This window comes from Columba livia, chromosome 18, assembly GCF_036013475.1.
Source record: "Columba livia isolate bColLiv1 breed racing homer chromosome 18, bColLiv1.pat.W.v2, whole genome shotgun sequence".
NCBI lineage: Eukaryota > Metazoa > Chordata > Aves > Columbiformes > Columbidae > Columba > Columba livia.
Window position 1 is genome coordinate 9363545 of NC_088619.1, and position 17875 is coordinate 9381419.

Below are 17875 nucleotides of genomic sequence, written 5' to 3' on the forward strand. Positions count from 1 at the left end.
CCGGTACATCACTGCAGTGCACAGCTCAATGCACGGCCCTGGTGCATGGCTGCAGGGCAGAGCTTCATGCGTGGCCCCATTACATCACTGCAGTGCACCCCTCAATGCACAGCCCCGCTGCATGGCTGCAGTGCACAGCTCCATGCACGGCCCCGGTGCACGCCCGGTCGCCGTCTCGCTCCCGGTACACACTCCCTTGCCAACCCCGGGCCGCTCCGGTCCCCGGTGCTCGGTCCCCGCCGCTCGCAGTCCGCCAAGCCCCCAGGGGGCGCGCTAGCGCCCGCCTCTCTGTGCCGGCGCCCGGGCCCGGCGGCGGAAGGAAGCGACTTCCCGCGACGCGCCCATGGAGCCGGGCGGGTCGCGCAGCCCCAGGTAGGGCCGCTCGGGTGGGAGACTGCAGAGGGGCTGCCCGGCACATGGGGTCGGTGCTCGGGCTGTACAGCTGTTGCTCTCCGCTCACTGTGCGCCCCTTCTCCCCCCGCAGCGCGGCGGAGCTGCTGGAGGCCCGCGGCCGCAGGGCCCCTCGGCGTCCCCACGGCCAGAAGGATTTCATCCCCGACGGCTCGGCCGAGCAGGCGGAGAAGCTGCGCCGGTGCCGGGAGGAGCAGTGGCAGCTCCTCTCCGAGGAGCCTGTGGAGCCGCCGTAAGTGCCGGGGGTCGCAGGGCTGAGCTGAGCCGCCGAGCAGGGTCTGTAAATTCCCTTTTCCCTGGGAGGGATCGTGTCGGGGCTCAGAGCAGAGCTGCGGGGGTTCTCACAGAGTCACGGACTGTCAGGGGCTGGAAGGGTCCTCAAAAACTCGTCCAGTGCAATCCCCCCATGGAGCAGGAACACCCAGATGAGGTTACACAGGAAGGTGTCCAGGCGGGTTGGAATGTCTGCAGAGAAGGAGACTCCACAACCCCCTGGGCAGCCTGGGCCAGGCTCTGCCACCCTCACCATGAAGAAGCTTCTTCTCATATTTAAGTGGAACCTCCTGTGTTCCAGTGTGTACCCATTGCCCCTTGTCCTACCATTGGTTGTCACCAAGAAGAGCCTGGCTTCATCCTGTGACACTCACTCTTTACATATTTATAACCATTAATGAGGTCACCCCTCGGTCTCCTCTTCTCCAAGCTAAAGAGCCCCAGCTCCCTCAGCCTTTCCTCATAAGGGAGATGTTCGGGTGTTACCATGAGTAGAACCATGGTGGCAGCAGCAGGTGGGTGTTAGCACAGCCAGTTCCGTTCCTGTCCCCTCAGTTCAGCTGCTCACAGCTCCCAGGTTGGACTGCAGCTCACAAGCTGTTCCCAGGGAGCAGAGGGTCACACTGATGGCTTCAGGGTGGGTGTTCAGAAAGTCCCTTAAAAAGCTGTTATTTTCTCCGGTGTGTGTGTAAACCTGTAGCCTGTTCTTTTGGGCATGGTCCAGATTACACAGCCCCTTGTTGATGCTCACGTGTGGCCTCGTGCAGGCTCAGTTGACTCTCAGTGACCCTGGCTTATCATTTTTGGTCGTTTCAACAGCGCCACCAGTCTGGAGTTTATAGTTTCTTGGGAGGTTTTCACACACTGCCTCCCAGCACAAACTTTCCCTGTTTGGAGTGCAGTTTTCTGGTAACTGTTTCTCTGTCTGCAGTGAGGAGTAGCAGCAGAAACTGTTCACATAAAATCACACCACTAGGGACTTTAGAGAGAGAACAGTGACCTCCAGCAGACAGTTATCTCCCACTGTTACCACATCTGGGTTTGTTCAGGTCCATCCTTAAATGCATGTCTGGGGCAGCAGTGGAGACCCTCAGGCTGGGCAGGCAACTGGGCAGGTTTAGGTTTCCTTTCAGATGGGGAAATTATGGTGCTGACTAAAGATGCAGAGCAAGTCCATAGTGGACCCTGCAGGTCTTACTTTCTGTTTCCTTGAGCCAGCTGCTAAAAATGCGTGTTTGCATTCTTACAAAGACACCCTCCACCCCTCAGCTGTTAATTTTTTCCTGTGAGTCCCTGTGGGTGGGATACGGCAATTTGAGGGTGTCTTGGTAGCATCTAAACAATAGTGTGATATATCACGACTTAGGCTGTGCATCTCCAGCAGGTTGCTGTAGCCTGTGGGCAGACATCTGCTGTGCTGACTGAAGACACTCTTAACTAGTTTCTGATTATAAAATCTTCAGCTGGTACTGCTAGATCCAGAGGATAACGTCTTTCCAAACTTTACCCTGTAAAAATGCCACCCGGAAGTTTGCTGCCTTTTGACACCTTCTTGAGCTTGTTGTGTTGCTACAGTAGGAGTTGATTGTAGGATGTGCTTGTAATAACAAACTAATCTTTAACCTCCTCAGGAGGAATCTGGTGAAAGCTGAGTGGAAGCCAGGACAGGGCATTGTGGAGCTGCAGTCCCCTGCGGTGAGTCTGCTGCAAAGCGTACTCGGTGTCATCATCTCCTGCTGGCCATTGCAGATTCCTTAATTTGCTGCTTGGAAGGGGAGAGAGCCTGGTTGTCAGCAGGGAACAGCCAGAGCCCCTCATGGATTTGTGCTTATGTTCCAGGGGAAGTTCTGGCACACCATGGGGTTCTCAGAGCGTGGCAAACAGTGCCTGCTGCCCGAGGAGGCTCTGTACCTGCTGGAGTGTGTAAGTAGGATATTTGTGCCAGGGATGGGGGCATCGGGTCCTTCCTGAATGATTGAAGGGATTGCAGCAGCTTTGGACTGAAATCACTTGACTTGTGTAGGTTGAGCAGCTGATATACACCTTGTTCTCAAGGAATTGTCCCTTTTAGCCTGTTTGCTGGTGGAGCTGTTTGTCTCCAGGCCATAGGGTCATATGCTGTACTTCAAAGCAGCCTCTGTGTCCCTGACACCACATTAGTTGGATCAGCAGCCAGTTAATCCAGCTGGTGTTGGATTTAACCCATTCTTACATCAAATATGAGAATAGAAACTAGGAAAGTTTTAGGTGATGCAAATTTCTGTTAGTACAGCTAAGAAGTCAGCTCTCTTATCAGAATGAGAGAAGCATGAGGAGCATGTTATGAAGTTTTCTCTTGAGTTCTCTGTCTACTTTCTTGCTCTGGGGGTGATGAAATGCACATTTATATGTCAGATTACTTCTTTATCAAAATCTATAGGTTTAGGAAGTTGAACTTCCACAGTTCAGGAAAACTTACTGTTCTGGGAATTTCTGGAAACAAGATCAAAGCATTATCTTCTGTTCCTTGCAGGAGTTAATTGGAATAAAAGGTTTGATACTGACAAATCCTTTTCCTCAGAACTGGTGTACAGTTAATGAGGACATCTGAGACTGGTCAGTGCCTTCTCTGTCTTAAACTGACTTCCTGCCATATCTCCTGTGTATCTTGTATTTTGCAGTGACAGGGTTTATAAGTTCATTAGCAGAGTTTTTCTGTGCTCCTTTAAGAAGCAGATAGGGATTAGTGAAAGTCTATGTAGCTTGCTAGGGCCACGTTTAGGCACTAAATCAGAGCTTTCCATGTGAGGTGTCCCTCCACTGAGGCCTGTTATCAGTACAATAGTTGCACCAATCTAAAGAGGAGTTTCAACCAGATTATGGGCATGTGATGCCTTCAGTCATAACTGCATAGGTAGGACTTTTTTACCTCTGGCAGTCTGACAGACAATAGATTATCAACATAATGATAAAAATAAAATTGTTTAGTCAGTTGTTGAGTACACAATCGCGCCCCAGAAGCAGAAAAGACCTGTTAGATAACTTCAGCCCATCCCATGGGAGAGGTGTGGTTCTTAGTGTTTTGTTTTCTTTGTTTATGATTAAACCCATTTTTTTTGTTAAAAAGGGAAGAAAAATAGGTGTAGCCTAAAACTGCCTGCTGGAGGTTAGTTGTGATTGTCTGGGGAATCTACGTGTGGGATCACTGGGCCTGCAGTAAATGCTTCTGAGGAGCCACCAATTGATGGCATCTGAGGATACCATCGATTCCTCTGCTGCAGCTCACTCACTCATGCTGGTCCTAAGTATTTTTGTAGTTGTGCTTTGTCCTGAACCACCAAAATCACCAAAGTTGAAGAATGCTATGTCCCAAAGCAATGATTAAGAGTTGAGCATCGTACTCCCAGCTGCATCCTCCAAACAGATGCAGCGCTGGAGCAGCTGCTGATAGCTGTGGGTGGGAACTTCTTACCTGGCTGCTAAAGCCAGGGCATGGGGGAACTGGGCGTGGGAGAAGGGCTGTAACTAATCCAGGCGGCACATGGGGAGACATGGTTATCATGTCAAGAAGGGTGCTGGCTCCAGCTATCAGGACCAGTGGGAAGAGGCTGGTGTTAGATTTGTTCCCTGTGGTTGTCTAAACACCAAGCTTTTGCCCTGCAGGGCTATGTCCAGCTCTTCTACAGAGATCTGCCCTTGTCAGTCCAGGAAGCCTACGAGATCTTGCTCTCCCAGGAGGCAGTGAGCCTGCCACATTACCAGGTGTGTTGGGTGCTGTGGGGAGGATGAAGGCAGAGACCCCGGCCCCTGCCACACGACCTCTCCCAGTGGCAGAGAGCAGAGCAGGACACTTAGTGTGGGAAGGGGAGACATTCTCAGTTTTACCCATTCACCTCCTTCCAGATGTTCAGTTCCTATTTCCCCACCTTTGCTTTGGGTCCTAAGCCTGGTGTTTTCTCCTCCGCCAGTGCCACACTGTATTCACTCAGTTGTTGCAGAATGAAAGTAGATTGTTTGGTTTTAAGGTAGTCATTTAACACTCTTGCTTTCCTTTGGTCCAAGGTGTTCAGCCACTTGAAGCAACTGGGTTATATTGTACTGAGATTCGACCCCAGGTAACCAGCTTTTCCTTTCCACGCTGCTTTCTCCTTTCTGAAGACCCTGAGCAGTTCTGTGCCCACTGCATGGCCCCAGTGGAACGGCAGAGAAGAGGACTTAGACCGTGTGTTTCGTCTCTTGGGAGGATAAAAGGCTAAAAGTGGCACTCTGCTTTTCCTTGCTCCTTGTTCTTGAGGAGGTGATTGGGAACATCAAATGGGGCATGAACTGGGGACCATCCTGGTCCTGCTTGTGGATTTTCTGTGCCTGGAAGAAAAGGTTTTTGTTGCTGTATTCTGGGGGCTGAGCAGAAGGGTAGTTCCACTGCCTCGCTCTGCTCTCAGCCTCTGTGTTGGTGTCTCCTTACAGCACTGTCCCGTCTCCCTACGAGAGGCAACTGAACCTGGAAAGTTACTGCAAGAGCTCTGGGAAACACCATTGCAAAAGGAGGAGGAGTTCCAGCCCCCAGTAAGGATATGGCCCAAAGCCTTTTGCCATCTTCTCCTGGGTTCTGCAGCTTGGGAACACCATCCTCGGCCCTTTGTGCTGTGGGTGACCTGTCTGGCACGGCTACTCCTAGCTATCCCCAAGCAGTGTGGTGCTTTTCCTAAACTTTTTGCAGTGTGGCCATTTGTCACATCTGTACTTCCTGCAGGACTAATAGGGACAAAGTGCCTCTGAGCTTCCCAGCTGTAGTGGCAGGGTGCTACAACAGAAGGGTGGAGAGGTCAGTGCAGAAGAAACACATGGCAGATGTCTCCTCTTGCTCCCTTTCAGAGGGATCACAGACACTGCAGTGCCCATCTTCCCCTTGTTCACCCCTTCGATGCAGCTTGCATGCTAGGACTGTATGGCAGAGTTGCACAAGGCCTCTAGAAGTTGCCAAAATGCAAACAGAGGCTGACATAATTACTAATTTTGCTAATAATTATGACAGCTTCCAGTAGGTGGCATCATCCTTTAAGAAACGGGGAGGATGAGACTGGTCTGTAAGTCCTTTCCAGTTAACAAGCAAATCAGTGCCTGAGAAGTCATGAAATTTTAGGAACTGGGAGACAAAAATGTTGGTTTAAGAATTGCCATGTCTTCTCTGGCACAAGGCACTGCATCTCATACCAGTAAGAGGAAGGTTTCTGCCAGGCCTGTGCTGGTTTGGCTGAAGTCCAACATGTTTATGTGAAGGTGTTTGGGTCAGTATATGTATGGGGCATGTGGAGGCTGCATGGCAGGTTGGGAACCTGTGTCTGTACAAATCATGGCTGGGATTCTCCTGGTTGTTGAAGTCAAACCTCATGCAATACTGCTCAGGAATTTATTCTGCCTTTGGCATCCACTGCTTGTTTTTTGGCCTGTTTTTCTCCCTTCTCAAGTTATCACACAAGCAAACACCCTCCTTCCAGCCAAGAGGTTGTTGTCAAGGGTTTACACACCTGTCCGGGGGTTTCTGCCACCTTTGCCATCTGTCCTTCAGGCTTGGCAGGCTGTATTCTTCCTGCTAGCAGGGCGGAGGCAGGATTGAAAGGGAATAAAACTTCACCACACACTCTCCCTGTATTTTATGCTGCTGCTTCTGTCTTTAGGTCACATGAGAAGAAACATAAGGTATCTGAGGACTTTGCAGAAGCTGAAGGAACCTCAAAAAAAGCTGAAGATGACTGTGGAGACACCAGCTGCCTTCCTGTCAATGAACAGGCGCTGCCAGGGCAGCCAAAGGAATCAGATGCTGGCAGTGAAGAGAGGAAGTCAAACCCAGCTCCTCTTGATACAGGACAAAAGGACACCTTGAGCCCCTGTAGGAGCCAGGCTGGAGACCACAAGGGGAACAGCACTAGCACCTGTGCACCCCACTGGGATTTTACCAGCATCATCTTCCCAAATGTGGCCCCAGACCAGCCGTGCACTCATCTCCCCTCACCTGATGACAGGGTCCTGCCAGAGAACGTACCAGGGAGGGAGGTTGATGCAGCTTGCTGGTGTGCGCGCATTAATCAGAAACAGGAGAAGCTGTCGCGGAAGGAAAGGGAGCGGCAAGAGAGGGAGAGCAGGTACAAGAGCAGTGTCAATGCTGACCGGGAGGTGAGGCGCTGCTCCAACTGGCAGGAGTACAAAGCCCTTTTGAAGCAGAGGAGCCAGCAGAGGGTTTGGAAACGACCGCCGCATCTTTGGGAACAAGCTGTCACTCCACTTTTGCGGCCAGATGAAGCTACCTCATCAGGTAGTGGCTCTGGGAAGTTGACAGGGACCCCATTCTCCCCCCAGCTCTGTGAAACATATGATATGCAACAGCAAAAGGATGACATGGAGAAACTGATCATCAGTTTAGGGGACAGTACCTTGAGAAAGGGAATTTAACTAGAAAGCCTGGGCAAAGCAGGCATAGAGAAGCCCAGTCATGGTTATAGGGAGAGAGAAGAAAGCTTGTCCTCTGCCTTTCTGTCTCTTTCTATAGCCCACTCAAGTGCCAGGATAAACCAGGCCTTGGGAGGTCTTCTAATCCATTCCCTGTGTCCTACTGTATTGCAGTCCTTCCTGCTAGGCTGTTAGGCATGTGAAATCAGGACCAGCAAGACGCAAAGTGGTTGCAGGGTGTTTTGGGCTGTGCGCTGGGAGGAGATGAGGAAGTTGAGGTCTTTTGAAGTAGCCACTGGTGACTGTGGTGCTGCCAGCCATTGTCGGAGGAGGAAGGCTCGTGGGTGGCAGTGGAGTGCTTGGAGTGCCCTGGGAGAGAAATAGCTGGTCTGATCTTTTCCTGTTCCTTCTCCCTCCAGCTGCGCTCCTCCAGCAGATCAGCGTGCTGCAGCCCTCCCACATCCTGGATGGAGCCTCCCGGTTAGTATCCAGCCAGCCAGCTTGTAGCTGTTAGAGAGTGGGGATGTCTTGTGACTGTCCCTGCTTGTGAGGTCTGTGAGATGCTCACAGCAGCAGTTTGGGAGCTGCCTGGTATGCAGGGTGGTGAGAGAACCCAGCTCTGCTCCGTGATCCCTTTGGTTCTGTAGCAAGGGGCTGACATTTCTCTGAAGTACCAGGTCCTGCAGCAACAGAGCTAGGGCATTGCAGGCCAATTAAAACATCGGGGCTGCTCTCTTTTCTTGCTGTTCCATCTGCACCCAAGCCTGGAAATCTCCTCCAGAGGTTTGATTTGGCTTCACCTGTGCCTCAACCCTGAAATGTGCTGCCATCTCTGCTGCAGTGATTATAAAACTTTGGTTTGGGGGCTTTTGATTCACCTCCTGCCTTAAAGAGTCCATGTGGTGGTTGTGTGCAGTCCCTGCAGAGCAGTGCTTTGCTCCTGTTTCTCTTAGTGGTGCTTCTTGCAAGGGGGTCTGCAGAGAGGGGAGCCTGGCAGATGTGGGGCGGGAGCTTGCTCTGGTCTGACTCCAGGAAAGATCTGGAGAGTAATTGGAACAGTTGCAGGGTCAGTCCTTTGAGGAGTGACACCTTTCAAAGGGCCCAGACTGGCCTGGTTTCAAGAGGTTTTGCTGTATCTATACCCTACAATGTTTTAATCACATACATATGCGGATGTGTTCTTTTCTGTAGGCTGCAGGAGGACCCAGGGGGCTTGAAGATAGACTTCAATGTGTATCAAGCAGATTCTGTGGCCAAGTTTAAGAAGACAAACCCTGGGAAGCCATATGTCAGGATGTGTGTTCGGAGGTATCCGTGGGTCTTATGCTGTGTTCTGAAACACACCAGTTGCTGTTGCGGAAATGAAGTCCTAATGATCTGTAAATGACCCAGCATCTTGTGAGCTTTACAGATCATCAGAGTGCCTCCCTTGAGGGTGGTCCTGCCCACAGTTCTTTCAGTTTCTCCTTTGTTGGAGGCTGTGGCTGACAATTCCCCCAGCCCTGTGGCCCACACTATTTGGTCATCTGGTTTCTGCTCATGTTACTGGAGTCAGGAGTAAGAAGCCACAGCTGTATTTGTGCAATGCTGTGAAACTCATGTAGAGCTCAGTTTTCCAGAGAGCTGTATGGTACCTGAATCCTCAGCCAGTGGAGATCCCTATGGATTTCGGCAGAGATGTGCCTCCCCAGAGCTCGCTGCAGCTCAGGGCCATCGGTTTAGTATTTTGATCTTTGTCAAATGTAACTTTAAGATCAGTATGAAGAGAAGATAGGTGTCTCCTCTCTTGCTGGATCCAGAATCTGATACTTCAGCTCCATAGGCAGGTGCAAAGTTCAGTCTTTGCCTTTTCTAATTCTGATATTCTGCAACTGTCCTCCTCCCCTCTGCAGCTGTAGTAGCCAGGGTGAGGAAGGTGGTAATGCAGGTTTACAAAAGTCTGTTGTGAGCAAGCAGAATGATCCTTGACGCGTAAATATGTTCACTGATGAACAAACAGGCTCTGCAGAATTAAAAGGGGGGAAAAGCAAGTCAAATGTCGATCCCAGCAACCTAAAGATCTTCCTAGCACAAAGGTATTAAGATTGCACGGGACTGATACTTTGCTAATACCCATGTGAGCTACATCTACTAGGCACAGTGTGGAGCTGTGTGCAGTTGCCCTTGTTTTTGGCAAAGGATTTGACAGCTCCCAGTTCCCAGCACACAGTGTGCTCTCTCGGGGCTGGCAGCCTCCCGCTGCAGCTGAAAGGGGTGGCCAGGGTCACTACCAGATCCTAAGACCAAAGTGAGCTGTTGTGATTGTTGGCCAGGATGGCTTTGTCTCTATATACTTTTTGCTTTGAGAACAACAGAATGTTTTTCTCTCTGCAGCTTTGACGAGCAGATTCCATCCCTTCGGGCTTTGAAGCAGGTTACGTATCAGAGTGGGGACGTCCCGGTGGTCTTTGCGCTGGTGGATTATGGAGAAATTGCCTTTTATTCACTGAAGGAATTCAAGCTGCCAGTTGATGTTAATCAGTGAAGTCACTGTCACTTGCAGAAATGGTACGGGATAAGAGGAAGAGCTTTACTCAGGATTTGTTTTCTTGATTAATGAAATATTTCAGAAAATAGAGCCTGTGATAACTGGAACCTTGGGTAGTTTACCACTTTGTTACAGACTTCACCCAACTGGACGACTCAGGCATTAATAGCAAAATTTACAGCAAACAAATGTGTATGGCTTAGCTGGGCATTTCTGGACTGGAATACACACTGCTTTGTTCTCGAAGTCACTGTTTCTCCAGCTTTCTCATCTTCTGGACCGCTAGTCTGCCTTTTCCCTGTCATCTTTGGCTGACCTGTGGACCATTAGAGAACACTTCACTGGTGATCCTCTTGTCACATGTTAGGAACCACTGTGCTATACCCGTCAAACAGTTGGACAGTCACTGAGGTCAAGCAAGGACAGAATAAGCTGATCAGATCAGTGATGTCTTGAGCCTCTGTCATTCAGCAATGCCAACAACTGTCAGATCAGATTCTGATCTGAAACACACAGCCACAGGAAACTGTGCCTTGAAAGCTATTTGATCAGTTGGAGGTCACAGAGAGCCCCCAGAGCATTGCAGATGGCACTCCAGCCTCATGCTCTAGTGGCTGTGCTGAGATGTGTTTTGGCCACACAATATTATTAAACTTTGGCCACCAATAACTGGCACACTATATCTGATAGTCTCACCAGAGCTGTACGGCAGCACCCTCTGTTTCAGCCTGATATCCTCTTTCCTGGCTATGGATCCTCGTCTTTGCTTTTGCAAGTGAGAGATCCCTGAGTAAAGAAAGCAGCTACAAATTCCTCATGAACATTTCAGCCCTATGGCTGTTGTGCTCCAAGCTGAGGACGTCATTGCTTTCCAGGCCCTACTGTGGGAGCTTTACACCAGGATATCCAGGTGCCTAATTTGCTTTAGCCTCTGTGCAAAAGTGCTCCTGACAGATACCAGAAAGTCCGCTGGACAGAAACATGCTGAGCATGGCTGTGTTTCATATCGAGGTTCTTCAGAACTGCAATAGCAACCAGTTTAGATGCGTTTTATTTGATAATTTTTTAATTACTTTTGGAGATGGGGAGAAGGCTAAGCAATAAAAGTGCCATTTCCAACAGTGTGAGCTCCTCTGTGTGGTTCTTAATTTCCCCAGAAATGTTAATAAGTTACACAGAGGAAGACACTCTTGAGGAGGCTACTGGGACCCCAGTAACACCAGCTGGTGAGTGCCTGCTCATGGTCCTACAACCCTGCACCTGTGCAACCCTTTTCCTGCACCTGTTTGGATCCAACGGGCAGCGTGACTCAGAGCCTGGAGGAGTCCCTGTGTCAGTGTGCGATCCCTGTCAACACAGGATACCTCGTCGTCTTCCTCCTGCGTGGTCAGCGGTATCATAGCCCAAGGTGGCCAGGATCTGCTGCAAGCACGGCACCTGTTCCTGTTCCATGCACGCACTCCTGCTATCAGATGCTAGAAGGTGAAGGTCTGACAGCTCCTCCCACATGTCCTCCTCGTCCTCCTCCTCCCAGCAGTGCTTTTGCTCCCATAACCCTCTTCAAACACCGGAGTTGTTCACAGCTCCAGTGTGTTCCCTCAGCATTCTCCCAGACTGTTTTGCAGATTAAAGACAGTGGGAAGAGGGTTTCTAAGAACAGGCGCAGCCAGAAGAGCTCCAGTTTGACCCACAGGGCTCACGTTTGTCCTGGTATTAGGTCAAGCTCACTCCCGTTGATTTCATTCTGTCTCATTTGCTTATGCCAAGGTGGAATTGTATTGATGAACTCTACAAGAGCCACCCAGTGAGTTTCGCTGGGGCAGAGACTCACTGATTCAGCACGAAACAATTACAATTTAATAACCACTGCAGGGAGGATTGAGAAACTGTGGCTGCCTTGCTCAGCACCACAACATCTGACAGTGCTTTTACCAGGATGGGATTATGATGCAGACTGATACCACTGCTTCATTTTGGCCTGCAATGAGGATTGGCTGGATGTTGCAAGAAGGTGACAGAAATTAATATTTTAATTGGAAAACATTGCTTTTGGAAGCTTGGCTGAAACCTCGTCTGTTACTGGCCCCTTGTCAGAGGTAATTTCAAGCTTTTGCGTGGATGCAGAGAGGTTGGCAGACCTTGTACTACCATTGCACTCCACATAGCTGGCCGAGGAATCAGTAGTTGTTGTTCCTTGCAATAGGATATAGACTGTTGTGTAGCAAGGTAGCAGCGGTCGTGTGGCTCTCTCCAGCTAAGGCTTCAACTTTCTGTTAAGCCTTTCCATCTCTTTTTTTGCAACCGACGACCGGTTGGCACCTTCCCTGGGCTTGGTTCCTGCCCCTCGCGGGGCTGGCGGACGAACAGAGCCGGGAGTAGGGCCGGTGCTCGGTGTCCCGGTCGCCCCGAGGCCAGGGCGGGCTGTGGCGCGCTCTGCCCGCGCCAGGCAGCGTGGCCGCCCATATGGCCACCGCTTTCTGATTGGTTGCGAGCGAGCCGAGTGCTGAATTATTCATGATCGCGCCGGATGAAAGGGATGCTCAACTTAGTTTGCATGCGAGGCCCCGCCCCAGAAGAGTGATTTGCATATCTGCGGCTCCGCCCCGTGGGGGCGGTTCCCGTGCGAGGCCCCGCCCCGCCGCACCCCTCCCGGAGGTGCCCGGGGAGCGAGGCCGCCGCGCAGGCGAAGGGGGAGCGGGCGCGGAGCGGAGCGAGGCCGGGGCGGCCCTGGCTCCAGGCCCCGCAGGTGAGCGCGGCTCGCTGGGGCTCTGCGGGGGGTGCAGGGCTGGGGCCGGCCTGGCGGGATAGACTCCAGGAGAGGGTCCTGGCGGGGGGTCCGGCCAGAGCGGCCCCGGCAGGGGCCCGCTCCTCCTGGGCTTTGCGGCGCCCCGCGGGCTTGCTCCCGGAATCCCTCCGGCGGGGCTGGCAGGTGCTCACCGGTTCCCCCGCCTCCGAGAGGTCCGCTTGCCCGCGTTCGCGGGCCCTCCGCACTGCCCCGCTCCGGCGAGCCCGGCTGCTGGCCGTGACCCGGACGCACTGGGGCTGCCCACAGCTGGAGCCCCTGCGCCCCAGCGCGCCCCGGGACACCGGCCGTGGCTCGCCCCTAAAACTTCAAGCGCTGACGCTGAGGGGTTGGGTTTGTTCGGGGTCTTTTGTTTGCCTCTTTAATTTTTTTTTGCTTACCGAGTTTGCCGTACTATGTGCGCTCTGGAGCGGGGAGCGCAGGGTACCGCACGGCAGCTTCACATCCTGGGATTTCATGGAGGTCGCGGCGGTGGCCGCTTGTTCCGTGACTTCCTGCTTCACCCCTCCGCGCAGGGGGGCCGAGGCCGAGCCGGAGCCGCCGTGGGGGGCTGGGGGACCGGCCCCGGGACGGAAACTGCCCCGCTGGCTCCTGCGAGAGCCGTCCGGAGCGGCCCCTTTCCCCGCTGCTGCCCCGTCCTGCCGTGCGGAACATCCCTGCCTGCAGCCCGGCCTCGGAGCGCTCCATCTGTTACGGCTGGTTCAAAGCAGATGTGATTAGTAAGGATTGCAGTGTCTCCTTTGGGACACTCTGTTAGCACTTCCTTTGTTTTCTTTTTCTTTATATCCCTGTTCATATTAAATATATCATATTACTGGTTTATTTTCCTCCCCAAAGTTTTAAGAGCTTCATGGGTGAGGGAGCACATTACTTCTAACAGGCAGCAAGAAGGTGAAACAAGTTGTTTAGCCTTTGTCTCGGGTTGCCCTGCAGTTGTGGTATGGGAACAAGCTGGTTACTGACAGCTTGTCTCCAGGAGGTGAGGCTTAACCTTGACTTTGGAGAAGGTTTGGTGTGTTTATATTTAGCATTGGTAATGGTGTAGAGCAGTTGAAGTATTCTTCTGGGTCTGCGTTTCTGCAGCATAGTGGCACAAATCTTTATGCTTGTGTGAGGATAGTGACAAGATTGGAGGACAGATTCACTGAGATACTAAAAGTTGTCCGTTGTAATGTTACTTGATGGGGAGTGCTGCTCTTTGTAGTCATCTGAGAGCACTTTGGTCAACTGGAATATCTTGCTTTACCAAGTCCCAGGTGAAGCTGTGTGCCCCAAGCAGATGCCTGGTGATTTTAGCTTTGATTTGGGAAGCTGGTGCTCCTGGCAAGTGGAATGCAAAGCGGTCGTACATCCTAAGGCTTCTCCGTGCGTCTTGGCACGTTCCTTGTAAAGGCACGGAGGGGACAAGGATGATCTGTGCAGGTAGTGAGCAGCCCCTAATCCTGCTCAGTGCTGCTTGTAGCCACGTGAGGGGCTCCCTTTAGTCCCTACGGTGTTGAAAAGGGAGCAGAGTTCTCAAACGTCTTCATAGAACAGTGCTAAGTAACATTTTTGTCTTTGATTTTGAACAAATTGCACTGGATGTAACTACCGACCAAAGAAAACTATTGGAGGAGTTAAAGCAGTTGAGTCCTATGTCTTCTAGTGGCTTTTTAGCTCAGTAATGTGATTATTAGTGGGAATTGCTTATGGATGAGGTGTGGTTTTTTTCTTGGCTGACACAGAGGCTTGAGAGATATCGAGGAGTAAAAGGTTTTAAGCATCTCTAATGTAATGCAGTTAGTACATGGCCATAAAAGTATGTGATGCTGCTAGTAGCCTGATGTTTCTTTAAAATAGTTTATCAAAGGAGGGACTGACGGTAGCTTAAAGTTTGATTTCTGTGCAGAAATTCTATGGGAACTCCAGTTCTCATCTAGAAGCTGCTTCTCGCTTGATCTCTTTGTGTTGCTTTAAGAAGCAAATGCTTTTGTGCTTTATTCCATTGCCCCACTATGGTGTAAAATGCTATTTCAAAGTTACAAGCAACTCTTCTATTTGAATCCTTCTGCTTGGTAGCACACAAAGTTTTGCATCATGTGCAATAGTGTTGTTTAGTGTGAATACTTTTGTTCTGCTGTAGCGTTTTGAAACTTCATGTTGTCATGCTCCCATGACAAGGCGAACACTATAGGAGTCATAATGACACACAAGGTTTGCACAATTAGTAAATTCATTGCAAGTGGGCAGTCCCTGGTAACTCCAAGCAAAAGACTGTGAAATAACATGAACTTGCCTGATTTGTATGATGGGTTCTCGATTATTTTTCAGGAGTTCTTGGGGAATCTGTCTCGGATCTTTTATGTAATATTTTCTGTGTTTTGGGAGGGCAGCCACCTGTGTGTAGTGTTGACACAGTCTGTTCAGTTGTTCATTCAACCACCTGGTTCTCCAGGTTCAGGGAAAGTAATCCTGTTTTACAGGAGGATCTTTTGGTTTACCTCTCTGCTGGTGCCTGGCTACTGTGAGCAAGGTGCATCCGAACACTCTCCTGTTTATGAAGCTGCAAGTTTTTCATGTGCTGGCACTGTTCCTTCCCTTGCTCTAGCGTCCTGCTTGGCTCCTGCTTTCTCCTTGAGTATCTGTCTTGACAGTGTGTTACAGCTGAGCATGATCGTAGAGATGAGCTTTATACAGCGACAACCTAGGTAAGAGAATACCTAGGGCTGGTTTCATTGATTTCAAGCTAAAAGCATTCTTAAACTCGTAACTTCACAGTGAATCATGTCTGATGGCTCCTGTAATCGATAAACTTGATAAGACTAGTATTTAAACGATGCTTTGAGAGATCATTGGCGCTAAGGAATAGCTGTTCCCTGTGCGATTGGTCCGGCCTCTGTTCTGTTGCTGCTGATTGTTGGTAACAGGATCAAGGCAAACGTCTGGGTGCGGGAGGAAACCTAGTTCAGACAGGGCTGTGGCGGTGACCGGTTGTTATAGGAGCACTAGCTGCTCGTAGTTCAAACAAAGCTTGTTGATAAGGCCTCTTTTATTTTAGCAGGGTTGATAAAGTATTATCAGATGCATAGGTACAAGTTCTTTTTTTAAGGACCTGTAAGCAGGAAGGGGTGATGAGGAAGGAATGAAAATGAGCCCTAAAACAAGACAAAATTTAAGAGTTCTTGAGATACTTGATGCCATTTTTTAAAAGAAAGCTGTTGGACCTTATCCCATTGAAAACCTGTTCAAGTTGAGTAAAGGTTGCATAGGGAGGACACAGGTGGTACCTTGCAACTCTCCTATGTGAGCAAAGTAAAGTAATTTTAGGTATGTTTTGTTGTGGGGTTACCTGGGGACTGTATCCACACAGTACTTGTCTACATAGTAAAAACTTCTGACCTGGGCTTCCTCGTCTTGCAAGACTGGATTAACTTGTGTGGTTGGGACTTAGAACATTGGTTCTCTTATACTTTTGGCTGGAAATTCCACTATAATGGGAGAACATAAGCGAATATTGCAATGAATTTCTACAAAGGGTAATTCCCCCCAGCCCATGCCTGGTTGACGGAGAAAATCCAGAGTGTCTCAGCAAGCTGTGTGTGGGCATCAAGACCCGTTGCTGTGTGCAAAAGCAATGGAGACAAAGCAAAACATGGAACTCTGAGGGGATTGCTAACACACAGCAGTGAGGAACAATTAATGCTTTTCCTAGGAAGAAGCATTCATCTTTCTATTGAATGTGGGTCTGTTGTGAGACGTGACATATGTACTTGCCATAAATCTCAACATCCTAAATGAAAGGAGCTGAGCAAGGAAGCCAGAATGAAATCTGTTTTCAATGTTAACGGCTACTTAGTCTGTGATCGGAAACGGGATCGTCTTGCAACTCATGCTTTCATTGCATTTCTAGCTGAGTAATGAAGGGCTTTTGTTTGTGGCTGGATCTAATCAAATGACAAAGGGTACCTCCTATTTAGCTAAGCATTCAGCTAATGAAGCCGCAGGAGCTTGATGTACAGGGCACTCTGAGCTTTGCCGTCAGGTGTCCATGTACTGAATATGAGCAAAATAGGGACTGTCTCAGCCTTGGGCTGCTGTTGCCTACAAACAACTGACCTCAGTGCATCTTGGAAGAAGAAAATGATGCACAGTTTCTGGTAAAAGGCTCATCTTTGAAAACCTAAAGAACTGCTTCCCTGGAAAATAAGACCATTAGATACATGCAGACCTGGCATGGCTTCAGAGGCTACTGGAGGATTCCTCTTTGGCTACTGGTAGCCACAACTGTTACCATATGGTTATAAATGCTGGCTGGCAGATAGCTGCAGAGCACATGGGATTGGAGTTTTATGTAAGACACTGAAGGTGTGTGGGAGAGAAACCGGTCGGCTAATATGTAAATGTGCATCTGGAAAATAACGTTACACAGATATTGGAATCTTTTTTGTTTTCTTCTAGATTTGGAAAAGGCTTTTTTGTACTAAAAGGAAAATTATTCTCATTGACAAGAGCTTTGTAAAGTTATAATAATAATTCTGTTTGGATAACCTGTTCCACAGCGGATGCCATTCTCTTTGCTGTTCCTCCTTTGCTCAAAACTGCTTTTCCTCTTGTCTCCTCCCTTACTGTGACACTCAGGAGTTCTTTGATCAGGCAAGTCAATTGATACAAGTCAATGAGAGGTGACTTTTGTAATGTGCCTTCTCTGATCATAATGGACACATCAGCTTGCCCGGATGACGTTTCTTCAAGTGAGCTGCTGCTTGATTCTGAGCTACTATGCTCCTTAGCCAGTTGAGCAAGTTGTTGTGGGCTGGAGTGTGAATGCTAGATCTCTTGCATAAGCAGGTTAAAACAGCATGCAATTAATATTTCAGAATAAAACGTTCTAACAGAGTGTTAAATATAAAGTTGTATCTCTCTCAAATCAAGCCCAATCTGCTTACTTTGCTCGTAACAGTGAGTTTGCCTCTGCTGTCACAGCTGAGGTCTCTTTTCCAAAGTGGGAGGATAATTAGTAGAGTTTCTCTGTGGGTTTGCCTAGTTTAACAGGTCCAGGACATTGACTGACAGTGGGAAAGGGTGCGTCTTTTTGGCACTTTCCTTTCCTTGGCTGGCTAAGGGCAAACGGTGTTATACATGGGTGTGATATGCTCTCCTTGCATAGCACAGCAGCTTGTCACTGCTCTGTAGCTTTTTCTAACTTAGAGTAAATATAGCCTTGTGTAAATATGTCCCTCTTTCTCTCAGGAATGTCTGGTGAAACAAACTTACGATCTGATAGAATTTTTGAAATTTCAGTTGAGGTGCCTAAATCATCGTAGGATATACTTTCCAAGTGAACTACAGTTTTATTTTTCCTCTCTTTTTTGAGGGACCCCTGCTATATGTGTGTTTGTACATATTCTTGCCCCCCGCACAGTTCACATACACAGATACCTGTAGCTCCCTGCTCA

The 17875-nt window shown here is 49.6% G+C and overlaps 2 protein-coding genes across 13 annotated transcripts in view; both read left to right on the top strand.

Annotated features, from left to right (window-relative positions):
* The first annotated feature begins 277 nt into the window (after positions 1–277).
* Positions 278–10758, top strand: TSEN54 (tRNA splicing endonuclease subunit 54). The gene is made up of 11 exons (XM_065034065.1): positions 278–372; positions 485–643; positions 2316–2379; positions 2524–2607; positions 4327–4425; positions 4726–4778; positions 5131–5229; positions 6342–6976; positions 7530–7590; positions 8302–8418; positions 9484–10758. The coding sequence occupies exons 1-11, from the start codon at positions 344–346 to the stop codon at positions 9632–9634; spliced, it is 1551 nt and encodes a 516-aa protein (XP_064890137.1). The 5' UTR covers positions 278–343; the 3' UTR covers positions 9635–10758.
* A 41-nt stretch (positions 10759–10799) lies between these two features.
* LLGL2 (LLGL scribble cell polarity complex component 2) overlaps positions 10800–17875 on the top strand; it is a 34080-nt gene continuing 27004 nt past the window's right edge. For 9 of the 12 annotated variants that reach the window (XM_065034041.1, XM_065034043.1, XM_065034044.1 and 6 more), the window contains exon 1: positions 12229–12383. The gene's annotated coding sequence lies outside the window, so the exon portion shown is untranslated. Of the gene's footprint in view, positions 11734–12228; positions 12384–12998; positions 13160–17875 lie in introns of those variants that run through there. The other 3 variants (XM_065034049.1, XM_065034042.1, XM_065034052.1) reach the window with 3 other exon arrangements.

What these genes read in the sequence shown, in the direction of transcription:
- TSEN54 (XM_065034065.1), top strand. Translation starts at nt 344, where the DNA reads ATGGAGCCGGGCGGGTCGCGCAGCCCCAG. An exon ending in TGAGCCTGCCACATTACCAG is followed by an intron (nt 4,426 to 4,725) that starts GTGTGTTGGGTG and finishes CTTTGGTCCAAG; the next exon opens with GTGTTCAGCCACTTGAAGCA. An exon ending in GTACTGAGATTCGACCCCAG is followed by an intron (nt 4,779 to 5,130) that starts GTAACCAGCTTT and finishes GTCTCCTTACAG; the next exon opens with CACTGTCCCGTCTCCCTACG.